The sequence below is a fragment of the Ips typographus genome, linkage group LG8 (assembly GCF_016097725.1).
Source record: "Ips typographus isolate SLU linkage group LG8, UJ_Ityp_2.0, whole genome shotgun sequence".
Classification (NCBI taxonomy): Eukaryota; Metazoa; Arthropoda; class Insecta; order Coleoptera; family Curculionidae; genus Ips; species Ips typographus.
Window position 1 is genome coordinate 325,065 of NC_138429.1, and position 14,425 is coordinate 339,489.

Here is a 14,425-nt window from a genome sequence, read left to right on the forward strand (position 1 = left end):
TAAGAAGTGATTCTAGATTGGATTGTAAATCAAAACCAACTTTACTCATTTATCCAATAATTCACTTTATTTTAAACCACACACATAATGGCATGTTTACCAACTTCATTTACGTCACTATCTGTATTTTAAATAAAAATAAAGTAACATTGTTTTATGCTTTCTTCTATTCCTGTATAAATAAAGCACTAAAGTGTCTATTAGATTATTAAGGGATTAGTGGATGGTTTATCAATTATAGAAACCAAACAAGCTATACCAAATTGAATTAGCCTGTGCAAATGCAGAGAATGTACAGTTGCCTGTTCAGACCACCATAAGAACAGGATTTTTTTTTAACTTAAAAAGTAAGTATTTCCAGCTATTAAACCATTTGTATCAGAATTATTTTGTAGCTTTTCATGGACTTGGATGATGTTCTACCGCAAATAGGCGAGTTTGGAAAGTATCAGAAACTGATGTTATGGTTGATATGCCTTCCCGCTTGTTTTCCTTGCGGATTTTGCGCTTTCAATCAACTGTTCATGACCGGGGTGCCTGATCATTGGTGTTTAATACCTGAATTGCTCAATTTAACCCTGGAACAACGCAAGATGTTATCTATTCCCTTAATTAACGGTACTTTTGTAAAGTGTCAAAGATATTCGGTTAACTACACTGAAATTCTGGAAGAGATGATTGACTCAAAGATTTGGGAGCTCAACCAGACTAATTGGGTTACAGAGAGTTGCTCAGATGGGTTTGAGTACGATACCAGTCTTATATCCTCCAGTATAGTCTTGGATGTAATTGTTATTAATATAATTTTCCTACTTCTTCTAAAAGAACATTTTTTTAAGTTTGATTTGGTGTGTGACAAAGACATCTACCCCACGCTGGGATTGGTGGCTTTGAACGCAGGAGGACCAATCGGAGTTTTCCTCTTTGGTTACCTAAACGATCGGATTGGTCGCAAGAAAACTTTCTTTCTTTGCCTTACCACACTCATTATTGGTGGTGTGGCTACTGCGTTATCACCCACTTTTTGGTGGTGGACTGCCAGTAGAATGGTGGTCGGTTTGACTATCCCAGCTATTTACCAAATACCTTTTATAATTTGTACGTTTTTCTTGTAATTGTACTTTTACAGCAACTTTCAAATTTTTCAGCATTAGAATTAGTAGGACCCAACTATAGATCATTTGTAACTGTCTTGACCTGCCTTTTCTATACTGTAGGATTGATGATGCTTGCTGGAATCACATATTTGATACGCGATTGGGTTCGTTTATCCCTAGTGACTTCACTTCCATTCGTGCTGTATTTTTTGTACTGGTTGGTCCTGCCTGAGAGTCCTAGATGGTTATTGGCAAAAGGAAAATTCGAAGAAGCCTCCACTATTTTAGAAACTTTAGCCAGGGTAAATGGTAAAGAAATTCCGGCCAGTTTCAAGCAACAGCTCAAGCACAAAATGACCAACACTGAAGAAGATGAAGTAAAAAGGAGTTTTGGATTGTCTGATCTGTGTGCCACCCCCAATATGAGGCTAAAAACAGTTTTAATCACTTTAAATTGGTTTGCGAACAACATGGTGTATGTAGGACTGAGCTACTACGGTCCTTCTTTGGGCAACAATGAGTACGTAAGCTTTTTTCTGTCATCAGCAGTGGAGATTCCCAGTTATCTATTTTCGTGGTTGTTAATCGATAAATGGGGTAGACGTTGGCCGTTGTGTTTGAGCATGACTGTTGGAGGCTTAAGCTGCATCACCACCGTATTGGTTCCTAAAGGTAGTTTACACTAACTTTGTAATCAAATAAAAACCACGTGGGCTTCTAGACTATGAGGTGGCAACGTTAGTGTTATTTCTTGTATCCAAGTCCGCTATTTCAGCCTCATTTTTTATTATCTACCCGTTTGCTGGGGAGTTATACCCTACCGCGATCAGAGGAGTTGGAATAGGAGCCTCAGCTTATATAGCTGGAGTTGGACTGATTATAGTCCCATTTGTAACTTATTTGGTAAACTTTTTACAACTTTTGTAATTTTTAATATTTTTTAAATTAAACAAACAGGGGTCCGACGTTTTAGTCTTGCCGATAATTATAATGGGGACCATCTCAATATTTGGAGGTTTATGCGGTCTGAGACTCCCTGAAACGCTACACCACCGTTTACCTCAAACATTGGAAGAAGGCGAAGAGTTTGGTAAAAATTTCACTTGGAACGATTGCACACGATGCGCTCCTTTAAAGTAAGCTTTAGCTGTGGAATAGTCATTAATATACAAAATGTTGATTTTAGCGTACCTCTATCATCTGCGAGTTCTTACGAAGATTTGGAAATGATCGCGGTGAAACCCACAGAAGAGACGCCTCTCGACTCTAGTCCTGACGAGCATCGGAGGCGTATTTCGATGAAAAAGCTGGTGAAACAGCAAAGTATTATGGAAACTCAGAAAACGGCAGACGGAACGATGAATATGACGTACTGGTTTTAAATCCACCAATAAAAAGAATGAACATTAAAACACTGTTACTATTTTATTATTTTCTAAAGTAAACGGCGCATTCACCATGTCAAGATTTGTATCCGTTTAGTTTTGTCGAATAGGCAGAAATAATTTGCTCAATCACAGAAATTTTCCAACCTCTAATTTTTGATATTTACTGTAGAAATTTTAAAAAAACTCGAATAATAGTAGTAAAAATAACCGAAATTAGTTTGACAGAGCAGAGACAATTTTGACATTTTTAGTAGAAAGTGGTGCGCCCACTAACCCTAGTTGTCCGACATAAACTAACCTAACCTCACTTGACTTCTCTTTGTAGCCTTGTATAAAATTTCCGGCTTTTGTGTCTTTAAAATAGCTTAACTTACTAAAAGGCTGTCATGGCCACTTTTAGGCGTGCCCTCCGAGCCTATTTAAGCAAATCTGAATCTTCGGTTAGGGTTTCCCGTCGATTTACAAGCTACTCTGCTCAGTGTTATGGTAAGGCATAGTTTTTACTTTTCACTAGCACCTTGGTAGCTACTTGGCATAAAATGTCTGATATTCGTTTTAGAAGGAAAAGAAGACCCCGGCCCAATTTTTATTAAAAAAGAGGTACAAAATTTGCTCAAATCCCTAACCAGAGTAGACTATGACAAGGTATTCAGAAAACGAAAATTAGGAAACAAAACCCCAAGTGACCCCACCTACAAATTTATGACGGAAGCAGAGCTGGAAGAATACATGAAAGAGACGCGTCAAAAAGCAGAAAAACTATTACAAATCCCACCAGTTTTGAAGATGCGCAATCCTGACACTAAGGTCTTAAGCAGGGATCCTGCCTTGCAAGGTTTGTAGGGAACCTGCCTGGAACAAAGTTCCTAGTTCTGGTTTTTTTTATTGTTCAGGCTTGGAAACATGCAGGTTTGTGTTTACTGATATAACATTTGGACAAAGGGATTCCAACCGGTTAGTAGTGGTGAGAGAACCTGATGGCACCTTGCAAGAAGCTGAATGGTCACTCAGACAAAGAGTCAACCAAACCTACTTTCCTCACACTGGAAAAGTGATTGAAATTCCTAAAATGTTTGAGGGAGAGTACATGCAAAACTTGCTAGACAAACATGAATATGAGTATTTACTGGACAGGGCCTGTTTACAGTTTGAACCTGACGATTCTGTTTATCAGAAAATTGTTACTATTGTGTATCAACATATTAATGATAATAACAATTTTGAGTTACTTAGGTAATAATGCTGTTACCACAGTAGTCACCAGCTGATCTTATCCACTTCTAGGTCGACACGGCACTTTGGGGCTCTAACATTCTTTCTAGTCTGGAATAAAAACATTGATAATCTTCTGGTGGACCTTATTGAAACATTGCACATAGAGGAGGCCAAAGATTTGGTGGCTTTATACCAACTGGTCCATTCTTCAGTTAAGTTTGAGGGCGAAAGCCCTGTGGAGGTTGTACAAGATTATATTAAAAAGGCTGCCACTAAGAAGGGTGTCTTGGAACTGGCCATTCAGGCCTACAAAGAGGTGGCAACTCAAAAGAAGCTTTGGAAAAAGGAATTCGTGCTGCTCATGGCAATGCTGATTAGTTTTTAAGTAATAAAAGTTTTTTCAGTTTATTTTATTTGAATGAATTATCACGTGACTGCACTTGACGTGCATTAAGTAATGTCATGTGACCTAACCTTTTAGAACATTACAGTGTTTTGGTTAAAAGATGGCGCTGTTATTAATTAATTAAATTATGGAAAAAATACGTTTTGGCTTTAGGAATTTTTCTGGATGTGAGTTTTTTTATGAGAAAAAGTGCCAAATTTTGAAAATTGATAACGTTATATTGGTTGGAAAACTGCCATGTTTCTGAAACTTTTATTAAACAAATATAACCGTAGCCGGGTATGTTGCCACTTCCTACACAACTATTTTTTTTATTTAACACAGTGTTGAAAGATACCTATTAATGGAGTAAGGATGAGTTGCTTTGCTAATAATGCAGATATCATGTAATTAAAAAGTTAGGACGCACTTTGACCCGCCGTGTTGTTCATTAGTGCTTTAAACGATAGAAGGGGTTTGGAAATGGCTCTGAAAGGAATTCGGGTTGTAGAATTTGCAGGGTTGGCCCCAGCCCCATTTTGCGGTATGGTTTTGGCCGATTTCGGCGCTTCCGTTATCCGAATAGACAGGGTAAGTTAAAAATAAAATTAGAGCAATATAATAAAATGTGAGGTTAAGTTATTCCATTAGTAGGTAATTAAAAAATGTTAAAAACAAGTAAACCTTGAAATGGGGACATAGATATGGCAACAGCGCATAATTTTTTAATTTTTGTGTATAGTATTTATTTATTATAAATATTAGTTGCCATAGATGGCGCACAATATGCTCCTATTTCTTGTATGTAGGTATTTTAATTTAAATTATCATCATCTGATATTTCAGAAGGATAGTAACACTGATTTAGACTGCCTGGGCAATGGCAAGAAATCGATTAGTCTAAACCTGAAAACCGAGAATGGAATCAAAATCGCTCGAAAACTAATTCAAACATCGGACATTTCGATTGAACCGTTCAGAGCTGGAGTAATGGAAGAGTTGGGCTTAGGCCCCGACGTTTTGCTGAAAGATAACCCCCGTTTGATATACGCTAGACTAACTGGATTCGGACAAACTGGGCCTTACGCTAAAAAGGCTGGACACGACATAAACTTTTTGGCGTTGTCCGGGCTGTTGTCCATGTTTGGAAGAAAACACGACAAACCTTTGCCACCCGCAAATTTGATTGCTGATTTTGGTGGTGGTGGTTTAATGTGCGCTCTAGGAATTCTACTAGCGTTGTTCGAAAGGGAAAGGTCTGGTAAAGGGCAAATTGTTGACGCTAGTATGGTTAATGGGACGGCGTATTTGGGAAGTTTCTTGTACAGGTCTCAAGAAACTCCTTTATGGGGACAGCCGAGAGGTTGCAACATTCTGGATTCAGGGGCGTCCTTTTACGAGGTGTACGAAACTAAGGACGGTAAATATATGACTGTAGGCGCTTTGGAAACCTCCTTTTACAAAAACCTTTTGGTTGGTTTAAATCTGTCTGAGAGCGAAGCTCCGCAATTCGACTTTGCTACTACGAAACAAAAATTTGAGCAGAAATTTTTGGAAAAAACTAGAGACGAGTGGTGTGAAGTGTTTAAAAATTTGGACGCGTGCGTGACGCCAGTTTTGGAATTGGCCGAAGCTCCTCAAAACCTCCACAACCAATCCCAGTCGGCTTTTATAAAACAAAGTAATACGGTGACAGCTCCAAGGCCTGCACCGAATTTGAGTAGAACTCCCGCTCAACCTACGTCACTGTTACGAAAACCGGAAATTGGCGAACACACTGAAGAAATTCTTATTGGACTGGGATATGATAAGAACGACATAGCAAGGTTCAATGCACAAAATGTAGTCTATTATCCAAACAATAAATCTAAGCTTTAAAAACACAATTTAATTTTTCAATAAAACAAAATGGAAGCCATTAATAGATAAGTACATAACTATTTATCTACATTTTTTTTGGACTTTGCTTTGGAGAAGTACGTATCCAGGAACAATCCTAGAAAAACTAAAACTGCTCCGATCCACTGTAGAGCCGAAAGCGCGTTTCCAAAAAGTATCACAGATCCAAGCACGGTAAAGAATTTACGTGTGGTGGTGACGAGAGACAGAGGTAAAGGTCCAAATTCTGACACCTGAAATACAAATCAGTGACCTCAGCTTTTGCAAAGTAGGTGAACATACCATATTGAACAAAAACAGCTGTCCAACAGCAGAAGCCACACCAATCGAAAGTAAATTCAAATACACGAAAGGAAACAGTTTGGCAAACTCCAAGAACTTGAATAATTCACCAGAGAGCAGCACAAAAGGAATTAAAAACAAACTGGACCAGCCGTTTTGTTGCACCATCATTTGGAGACCTGAGGGTCTAGTTTCCGCCCTTATACGCTCCTAATACATTAACCCCATTTAGTAAAAAGTTGTATTTACAAACAACCTACATACCTGAATAGCTCCCATAAGTCCATCCATTACTAAAGACAAAATCAGTAATAACTCTCCCGCCCCAAAAGCCGCATCTTCCGCCGGGCTTTTCTTAACATTATCTTTAAGCATAAACAGAACTACTCCCACTACTATAATAAACACGAATAAATACTTTTTAAATGCATAACTTTTCTTCCCTACGAGTACCCCAAGTATAAGCACTGGTATTGGTTTTGCCGACTTTCCGACCACTTGAGTCGGATATGGTACCCATTGTAGGGCCATGTTAGATGCTACCATAGCTAGAAGGTACGTTACCGATACGCTGGCATAGTATAAACGAGCTGTTTTGTCTTCAGTTTGGGGCCAGACTATAACAGCCGCTTTGGCTATTAGATAATTTATGATACATTGAGTGGTGACTAGAGTCAATGCAAAAGTGAATTTCTCCGTAACTGTCCTTACACCTTCACTATCTGTGACTTCAGTCTCGTATTTGCCTCTAGTGACTTTTTCTTGAAGTATTCCAAAGTAAAAATATGTAGTGAATATGCCTAGGGAGTAGATGATAAACCTTTTCGTGTTGTGACTTTCCGATTTCATCGCGGTTGATCTAAAATGTACAGTATGTTTTATAATTTGCTTTCGCAAACTAATGACGTGGTACAAGTAAACTGTTTCAAATTGACTTTCTTACGATAATATAAATCACTCGAGAATGATTGAGAACTAACTAACATCTAACTAACTAAATACTCACGGATTATTGTAGCATCAAACGCGATTATTGATTAGTCTCTAGTTACTATCTCTCTCTCAGTTTTTAGGGGCCACAAACCAAAAACATAACTCGCGAAAGTGAGGTTAAGAAGTGTTGATGTATTACGGGTTGCCTGCCTTAAAATGAAGGGAGCTTAACCACTCCCGCATAACCTTAAATTTCCAAGCCGTAAAACGTCAAAACATGCCAACAGGTTTAAAAAAACAAAATAATCTTTTAAAATGCACTAGAAAAAATTGATTAGTGTTCTTAAAGTTGAAAAGTCCTAAAGCATGTAATTACGTTTTAAATAGTAGCAAATTTTTGTTGTATGTCATTAGAAAAATGAATGTTGTCAGGCTTGTTTTACTCCCTGGTAAGTTTTACCTTCTTGACAACAGTATTAGGCTGGATTCCTTGACGGTCTTTCTAGGACTCAGAATAGCACCTAGAACCGTGCAGACAACTAACAGCCCGTCAATACTTCACTTAACCCAAGTCAAATACTACTCATCGGATCAGAAGCCCTTATCAGCAGCTCAAAAACTTAAAAAAGCAGTGGCGGAATATGGCACAACTGTTATAGTGTTCCACATAGGCATTTCTCTTATTTCACTAGGTTCCTGCTATTTACTAGTTTCCACAGGTTTAGATGTGCAAAAATTACTAGTCACACTCAAACTGGATGATTGGGCAAAAGGTAACACAATGCTAGTGTCCAATGCGGGAACTTTTGCTGTGGCCTATGCCATCCATAAAGTGTTTGCGCCCGTTCGGATGGGCATTACTTTGGGTTCTGTACCGTTCATTGTGAGATATTTAAGACAGAAAGGTGTATTGAAGAAGTAGAGGTGTGGTGTAGGTAAATATACATTTTAAGGGTAATTATAATTAGTTTATTTTTTTCAACAATATCTTAAGATTTTAATGTATCACAGTCAATTATTAATTACCAATAATAGTACAGATGATGAGTGGTTATAGTATTTTCATTTTTAAAAGCAACAAAATGAGTGGGTAATAGAGTTTGGCAACAAAATTCTTATTGACACATTTTTGCTAAAAGATGTTTCTTTAAAAATAACAAAAGAAATACACTTTTTTTTTAAAAAAACTACCTAAAACAAACTGATAGTTGCCCTACATAAAATTTTCTCTACCGTTTTCACCCTGTATTTTGAATTTACTATGCATGTATATTCTGTTTAATAATTCTTAAAATACTTATAGGTGGAGGATCATAAATCAATATTATCCAATACTGATAAGGTGTAAAAAATGAAAATAAATAACAAAGAAACAACAGAGACATAAAATAAACTTTTAAAAAAATCACCACAAAGTTTTTATGTTAGAAGCTTCATTTTTTTACACAATTTTGCTAAAAGTGTAGTCTAAAAATCGACACTAAAAAATTACAGTTCTTGATGGTGGATCCGGTACTGTACTAGCCCTCCTATAATCCCGTTTGCTGGCCAACCAACACGCCAAACCGATAACAATATAAAGACACCCCAAAATAACATGATAAACCCCATAAACAAAATACTGTCTTCTAGGCGGCATGGCAAATCCTACCCTACCACTGACCACCAAAAGAGTTAATACAGTTTGGCACAGTAACGCCATAAAAGTGTTAATACCAAAAATCAATCCGTAACTGTCCTCTTTAATCAACTTGGCAATTTCACTGCTGGCCACCGTAATGGTCAGGTGATAGAGCGCCCCAAAAACCACATAACAAATATAACCCACTAAAATCCGTTCAGTTTGTGAGGCGATTAACATGGCGAAGCCCTGCAACAAGGAACAACAAGTCAACGCTAATTCGCCGCGTGTTTTCCACTCGATTTTGAGTACCCCGGCGGCCAAAGTACCCAAAAATCCTAAAACTGTAAGTATCGATTCAACGGCCCCATTGTAAACTGGTTGTGTAGGATCGTTCACTATAGTGGCCCAAAGGGGTTGCATGTAAACCTGCACTTGAATGAATCCGCACGTGGCCAAAGCCCACCAAATCGACCACTTGATCAGGTACTTGCTGTTGTAACCATCTTTAAAGTGGTTCCACATCAGATTAAACGCTGTTTTAGTTTTTTCGGTTAGTTTGAGCTGTTTGGACGGATCCTGATGAAAGTAGATTGATTTCTGCACGTGTGGAAGGAAGAGTGACCATATGGTCGCGGCGATCATAGCTGAATAACATTAGAATGTAACGTGGTTCCTATTTAGAGGGATTATCAAATTTACCACCGAATGTGATGTAGTTCAATCCTCTGTAGTCCATAACATTAAAAGAAATGAGACTTTGTCCAAGTATACCAGAAATGGAGCGTCCGCCCAATATGGCCGCTCTAGTGTGCGAAGTCACTTGTGGATAGTACTCTTTATCCACTTTGGCATAGATGTAAGTGAAGTAAGCCACTTCGCAGGCCGCAAAAGCCCCATAAAAACCCTGAAGTAAATTAATTGTTTTTGCCTTGTAAACCCTAAATTTAGATGCTTCTCCCCCGCCATTGCTTTAAGTATTTATTGAAATTTATTATGTAAATTGAATTGCATTTAAAATAAGGCTTGAGGCAAAATTTAAAATTATCCTGATCTTTACTAGCCTAATGTATTTTAGTTTGAATCACTGTGGAAATGTCATGCTATCTAAAAATACACTTTTGGGATGATAAACTTTTCACCATATTACAACATAATTACTTCCTAAAAAAAGTGGTTTGCATAGTTAAATTAACGTGAAAAAACCTTCCATAGCTATAAAATGTTATTTACCAATATTTATAAACTTTGCTGATAACATCAATATTTGCCAGTTAGCCTGGTATAGGCCTTAAATGTGAACAGATTGATATTAATATAAAGTTAAATCAAGGGGGTCAAGGTGATCAATTAAGTTGAATTGACCAGGATATAAATGAAATAAATCAGTTTTTTTGTGTATTTTTTCTCTATTGTTTTTATCAGGTACCAATTTTCTTATCTGGACAAAAACATTTAAAATATCTAAATTCTCAGTATAACCACCATACACAAGTTATTAAAATATCAATTTTTAAATTCCTACAACTTTGAGGGCTTTTTAAATGCTTGTTTGTCCTCCAATGCCTGCTGTCATTTTTATCTGTTGACATTTGGTGGACAATTTTTGAATGGCCATGAACAAAACTGACTTTATGGCAGCATTTGCTTTCACCATCATAGGGATGCACGATTCATTAAAAAGTATCGATATGCAGTATCGATTCGAATCGAAGAGAAGAGTATCGATATATTAAAAATCAGTATAAAAAAAGATCGATTTCCAAAATATCGATACTTTTCGATTCGTGATATCTCGTCTTTTCCATTTACCGCGGTTTGCACCGTCGTACTTGAAGCCTTTAAAGTTAAAATCTGAAAAGCTGTACTTCCCCAAGTTCCAGTTGTCTGTTATCGATATTCGATATTTTAAAAGGAAAATGACTGACGTTTGACATGCTATGCGACATGACGTAAAAAACACTTTCTATAAAACGTCATTGCAACTTAACCTCAAAATCAAATATTTTCTTCTTTTACAGTTTTACAGCTTTTGGCTGTCAATTCTAAATTCTATTCAGTCGTCGAACAGAGACAGGCACCTGAATATAGTGAAAACTGAAAATACTATGAAAAAAGCGAGAAACCAAATTGTCACGTCCGCATTTATCTGTAAAAGTGGCGAAGTCTGAAATTAATAAATATTGCCGGATCGTATGGTATCGATACGCGACAACTTGTGTCGATACATGAAGTATATCGCTTTCAAAATATCGATTTAAAATATCGAGTATCGGAAACCAAAGTATCGATACCTTGGAACATCGGATCGTATCGTGCATCCCTACACCATCATTTTATGAACAAATTATTGGATTATGTGGATAAACAAGTTATCTTATCAGGAATATGTAAGTTTTCCTTTAAAGCTATAATTACTACTAAACAATTTTTAATGACTACTCATAAAAACTATGAGAGTCTGTTTTAATAAATTAAAAATAACTAGAACAACTCACCTCAAGAATTTGAAGTTCCAATAGACCAGTGGTCCACAACAACATTCCCCAAACAACAATACCAGACAGCCCTGAAAACACAATAAGTGGCTTATACCTGCACAAATCGGTGATAAGAAACACCAATATTAGGAGCCCCAAATAACTGTAAGTACCCACAGGGTACACTTGCTGATTGACCTGTTCTTCAGTGATGTTCCTCCACTGGCCTATGAGGAATTCGTAGATAAACGGTTCTGAGGGCCTGATTTCCTTTAAAAACCCGAAAACGCTTAAGAGTAACGAAATTGTGATCCATTTGCTGCCGGTCTGGGGGCACTTTCCCAGTATCATTTCGAACTGTTTGAAGGGTAGCGTTCAGGGGCGTGCATTTAAATTATTCACTTTGTTTTGGGCCCATGAGCCGGTACGTATTAAATATTAACTAATACTGGGATTGGGAAGCCCGGCAACCGCAAACGCGGACAGATTTTTAATAAAAAATGATCGCAAAACAAACTACACTTGCCTTTCATTTTCGTTTTGAAGGTTAATTGTTGGAGAGTGTGATGTGACGTATTACCTAATGTAAGGATGGTGCTTTATCTTTCTCTTTTTATTACAACGTGTATGACAGAGAAAATGTTACTTGCTGCAGAGTGACAGTACTAATCAGAAACAGTGAACTCATTCATATATACCTAGAGGCGGCATGCCCTTACCAGGTTTGCTAGACAAACTCACTTTTTTTATGGAAATAATTTATTGACACATTAAAACCATTATTTAAGACTTAAACCAAACTGGCTAGTCTGGCCAAATCCAAGTTTTCTTCGCACACAAACGGTTTTACGTGATGACAAGCCACATCGTGCCAGTGCACTCCATCGTTGTAGAACTGATTCAACACAGCCAAACAGTTTTCTTGAGCTCCTGATTTACAGAAAACGAATAAACAGCACTTTTTTAGCGTTTTTTTCTGTGGAAACTCACCTCCTTGTTGCGCCTCACGATTGTCCGGTTGAGGTTTGTTAATGCCCCCAGTTTCAGACCAATCATTTTGGTCTCTTTGAACTGTAGGAGCCAATTTTTCCAAAGTGGCAGTCCAGAACCATCCATTAACATCAACGGGAACCAAATCCGGTCTGTCACACCCTTTGAAGTCACATTTTCGTCCAGAAGTCCAAATGTATTTCACCTGTTTGATTCAGTAAGTAAGTAGTCGGTAATTTATACGCATTTAACAATTAAGCAGTTGACCTTTGCTGTGATAGTGTATATTTAACTTTTAAATGAGACGAAAAGCATCTATTTTTCAAACCATCACTCGGTAAAAAAAAAACAATAACTTATGAATTATTTAAAACTTCTAAGATTTCTATTATCATAAAATTTACACAAATATTTGTACGTACGTTATCCTTCACAATGTGAGCTTTAATCCACTCATTCTCTATGGACGTTTCCAAGGAGATGGTTTCCATGCAGCGTCTCCTACAGTAGTTACGGGCGTCCAACCAATCGTATTGGGCGTCTTTAAGAGCAGGGTCCCTCCAACTAAAGAAGTACCCTTGACCTGTAATAAACGATTAATATTACAGCTTAAATTATTCGGAAAAAGATATACAGGTTTGGTAAATCCAAAAGCGACCATAGGAAAACCGTGTAAGACAGAAAACGAAAAAAATATCAAGTAGGCCATTTTAGCGCGTTGTTGCCAAACGCCGTAAGTATTCAATACCCTCGACAAACTTACTTACGGCGTTTGGCAACAGCGCGCTAAAAATATGGCCTACTTGATATTTTTTTCGTTTTCCGTCTTTCTCCCGCGCATGCAATTACCTACGTATCTCTGTCCGTTACGCGGTTTTCCTATGGTCGCTTTTGGATTTACCACACCTGTATATAGTTTACCTCCTGGACCGACTTCATGGATCGTTCTTTGTTGGCACAGTGCAAAATCGGGAGAGGCTAAGGTTCTGCCAGGGGGTAAATCAGCCTGAACTAAGGCGATTGTTAGAGCGAGTAAGAGGTACTTCATTGTGATAGTTGAATCTGCAAACAAGTAATGATATAGCCTATCTAGGTTGTGTCAATGTCTGTGGTGTCGCACGTCACATTTTAAATGGCGTTTTTAGTGGAAAGTATATGTAAATGTGATTGAAACAGTCAAATCGTATACTAGTTTTGCACTGTAAACCTGAAGAATGTCTTGTCAAAAATGTATGCTAAGTTGGGACCCGCTTTCCACCAGAGGGAGCTTTATTAAAATTGCATGCTTGCATATTATGAAGGCAAACTTTCATGAATAAACCACTCTACAGGGTGTTCAAAATTACAATTTATATTCGCAACTAAGTTAATGCATTTTATGGGTCACAAGCGCGTTAACTTTATGAGCTTTTCTTAAATGGTAGAGAAAGTGAAAATTCGAACCTTGTGAATCTGCTACACTATAATAAGTGTACAAACATCCGACATATTATCGAACTGATATAATGTCGTTAAAATGTTTACAAACTTCCTGTTCAAGACTATATTTGAATCAGATTGTTAACAGTTGGATGTTAATTACTATTTTTGTTTATGGTGTAAATTTAAGGCTCAAGGCTGCATTTGGCAGTGTCTATAATAATTAACTGTTTTATTGTGTATATTAAGATGTTTAAAGTCTAATTATTGTCCAAAAGTAGGTAAGGTCAGGTTACTTAATTAATTAATGTACTAAATGCAATACACTTACAAAAAAACATAAATTATGCCAGAATGCACTTGCAAAAAAGTTTAATAATGTAAAAAAATATTCTTATTACCTTTTTGATTTAAAAAACTAACACGACTAACCAAATGTAGAAGATACACACACGATGCGGAAGGAGAAAACCCCTTGAGGACACTGAAATAACAAAAACAAACGCTCTGTGTAATATATATAGTAAGTGAGGTCAGAACGAGCGACAAAGACAGAGCTAGTATAGTAGGTATACCTGGGGGACACTGTCATGTCATCCTTTTACCTTGACCCTAACAATTAGGGACCTACCTATAGCGAACTAATTATAATTCCATAATCGTATAGGAATATTTGCATTTTTGTTGGCTTGACTATTATTGCACTAATAGAGGAA

General features: G+C 37.2%; 7 protein-coding genes and 1 long non-coding RNA gene across 9 annotated transcripts; 5 read left to right on the forward strand and 3 right to left on the reverse strand.

Annotated features, from left to right (window-relative positions):
• The first annotated feature begins 11 nt into the window (after nucleotides 1-11).
• LOC145732889 (carcinine transporter-like) lies at nucleotides 12-2,557 on the forward strand. The gene is made up of 7 exons (XM_081985434.1): nucleotides 12-347; nucleotides 396-785; nucleotides 840-1,098; nucleotides 1,149-1,769; nucleotides 1,819-2,000; nucleotides 2,055-2,233; nucleotides 2,284-2,557. The coding sequence occupies exons 2-7, from the start codon at nucleotides 402-404 to the stop codon at nucleotides 2,477-2,479; spliced, it is 1,821 nt and encodes a 606-aa protein (XP_081841560.1). The 5' UTR covers nucleotides 12-347; nucleotides 396-401; the 3' UTR covers nucleotides 2,480-2,557.
• Nucleotides 2,558-2,751: 194 nt separating this feature from the next.
• On the forward strand, nucleotides 2,752-4,108 carry LOC145732873 (small ribosomal subunit protein mS22-like). The gene is given in 5 exon segments (XM_081985416.1): nucleotides 2,752-2,971; nucleotides 3,045-3,320; nucleotides 3,379-3,718; nucleotides 3,770-4,032; nucleotides 4,035-4,108. Coding segments are annotated over 5 exon segments (1,023 nt in total). The 5' UTR covers nucleotides 2,752-2,871; the 3' UTR covers nucleotides 4,079-4,108.
• A 148-nt stretch (nucleotides 4,109-4,256) lies between these two features.
• On the forward strand, nucleotides 4,257-5,971 carry LOC145732871 (alpha-methylacyl-CoA racemase-like). Its single transcript, XM_081985413.1, has 2 exons — nucleotides 4,257-4,676; nucleotides 4,932-5,971. Exons 1-2 carry the CDS (start codon nucleotides 4,569-4,571, stop codon nucleotides 5,961-5,963), a joined length of 1,140 nt encoding a protein of 379 aa, XP_081841539.1. The 5' UTR covers nucleotides 4,257-4,568; the 3' UTR covers nucleotides 5,964-5,971.
• Nucleotides 5,954-7,420, reverse strand: LOC145732874 (solute carrier family 35 member B1 homolog). Its single transcript, XM_081985417.1, has 4 exons — nucleotides 7,273-7,420; nucleotides 6,531-7,125; nucleotides 6,267-6,476; nucleotides 5,954-6,217 (listed from the first exon to the last, which is right to left on the reverse strand). The coding sequence occupies exons 2-4, from the start codon at nucleotides 7,113-7,115 to the stop codon at nucleotides 6,023-6,025; spliced, it is 990 nt and encodes a 329-aa protein (XP_081841543.1). The 5' UTR covers nucleotides 7,116-7,125; nucleotides 7,273-7,420; the 3' UTR covers nucleotides 5,954-6,022.
• A 45-nt stretch (nucleotides 7,421-7,465) lies between these two features.
• Nucleotides 7,466-8,249, forward strand: LOC145732885 (protein FAM210B, mitochondrial-like). The gene is made up of 2 exons (XM_081985429.1): nucleotides 7,466-7,648; nucleotides 7,706-8,249. Exons 1-2 carry the CDS (start codon nucleotides 7,618-7,620, stop codon nucleotides 8,119-8,121), a joined length of 447 nt encoding a protein of 148 aa, XP_081841555.1. The 5' UTR covers nucleotides 7,466-7,617; the 3' UTR covers nucleotides 8,122-8,249.
• On the reverse strand, nucleotides 8,146-11,860 carry LOC145732865 (thiamine transporter 1-like). Its single transcript, XM_081985407.1, has 3 exons — nucleotides 11,319-11,860; nucleotides 9,523-9,727; nucleotides 8,146-9,467 (listed from the first exon to the last, which is right to left on the reverse strand). The coding sequence occupies exons 1-3, from the start codon at nucleotides 11,649-11,651 to the stop codon at nucleotides 8,680-8,682; spliced, it is 1,326 nt and encodes a 441-aa protein (XP_081841533.1). The 5' UTR covers nucleotides 11,652-11,860; the 3' UTR covers nucleotides 8,146-8,679.
• On the forward strand, nucleotides 10,937-11,816 carry LOC145732893 (uncharacterized). Its single transcript, XR_014179069.1, has 2 exons — nucleotides 10,937-11,210; nucleotides 11,309-11,816. It is a non-coding gene; the product is annotated as an uncharacterized LOC145732893 (long non-coding RNA).
• Nucleotides 11,861-12,027: 167 nt separating the features above from the next.
• LOC145732882 (uncharacterized) lies at nucleotides 12,028-14,267 on the reverse strand. 2 transcript variants are annotated; one of them, XM_081985426.1, is made up of 5 exons: nucleotides 14,111-14,247; nucleotides 13,197-13,352; nucleotides 12,713-12,873; nucleotides 12,291-12,495; nucleotides 12,028-12,230 (listed from the first exon to the last, which is right to left on the reverse strand). In XM_081985426.1, the coding sequence occupies exons 2-5, from the start codon at nucleotides 13,336-13,338 to the stop codon at nucleotides 12,091-12,093; spliced, it is 648 nt and encodes a 215-aa protein (XP_081841552.1). In that variant the 5' UTR covers nucleotides 13,339-13,352; nucleotides 14,111-14,247; the 3' UTR covers nucleotides 12,028-12,090. The 2 variants fall into 2 exon arrangements, with proteins under 2 accessions (XP_081841552.1, XP_081841550.1); XM_081985424.1 differs by having other exon boundaries at nucleotides 12,031-12,230; nucleotides 13,212-13,352; nucleotides 14,111-14,267.
• Nucleotides 14,268-14,425: the final 158 nt, after the last annotated feature.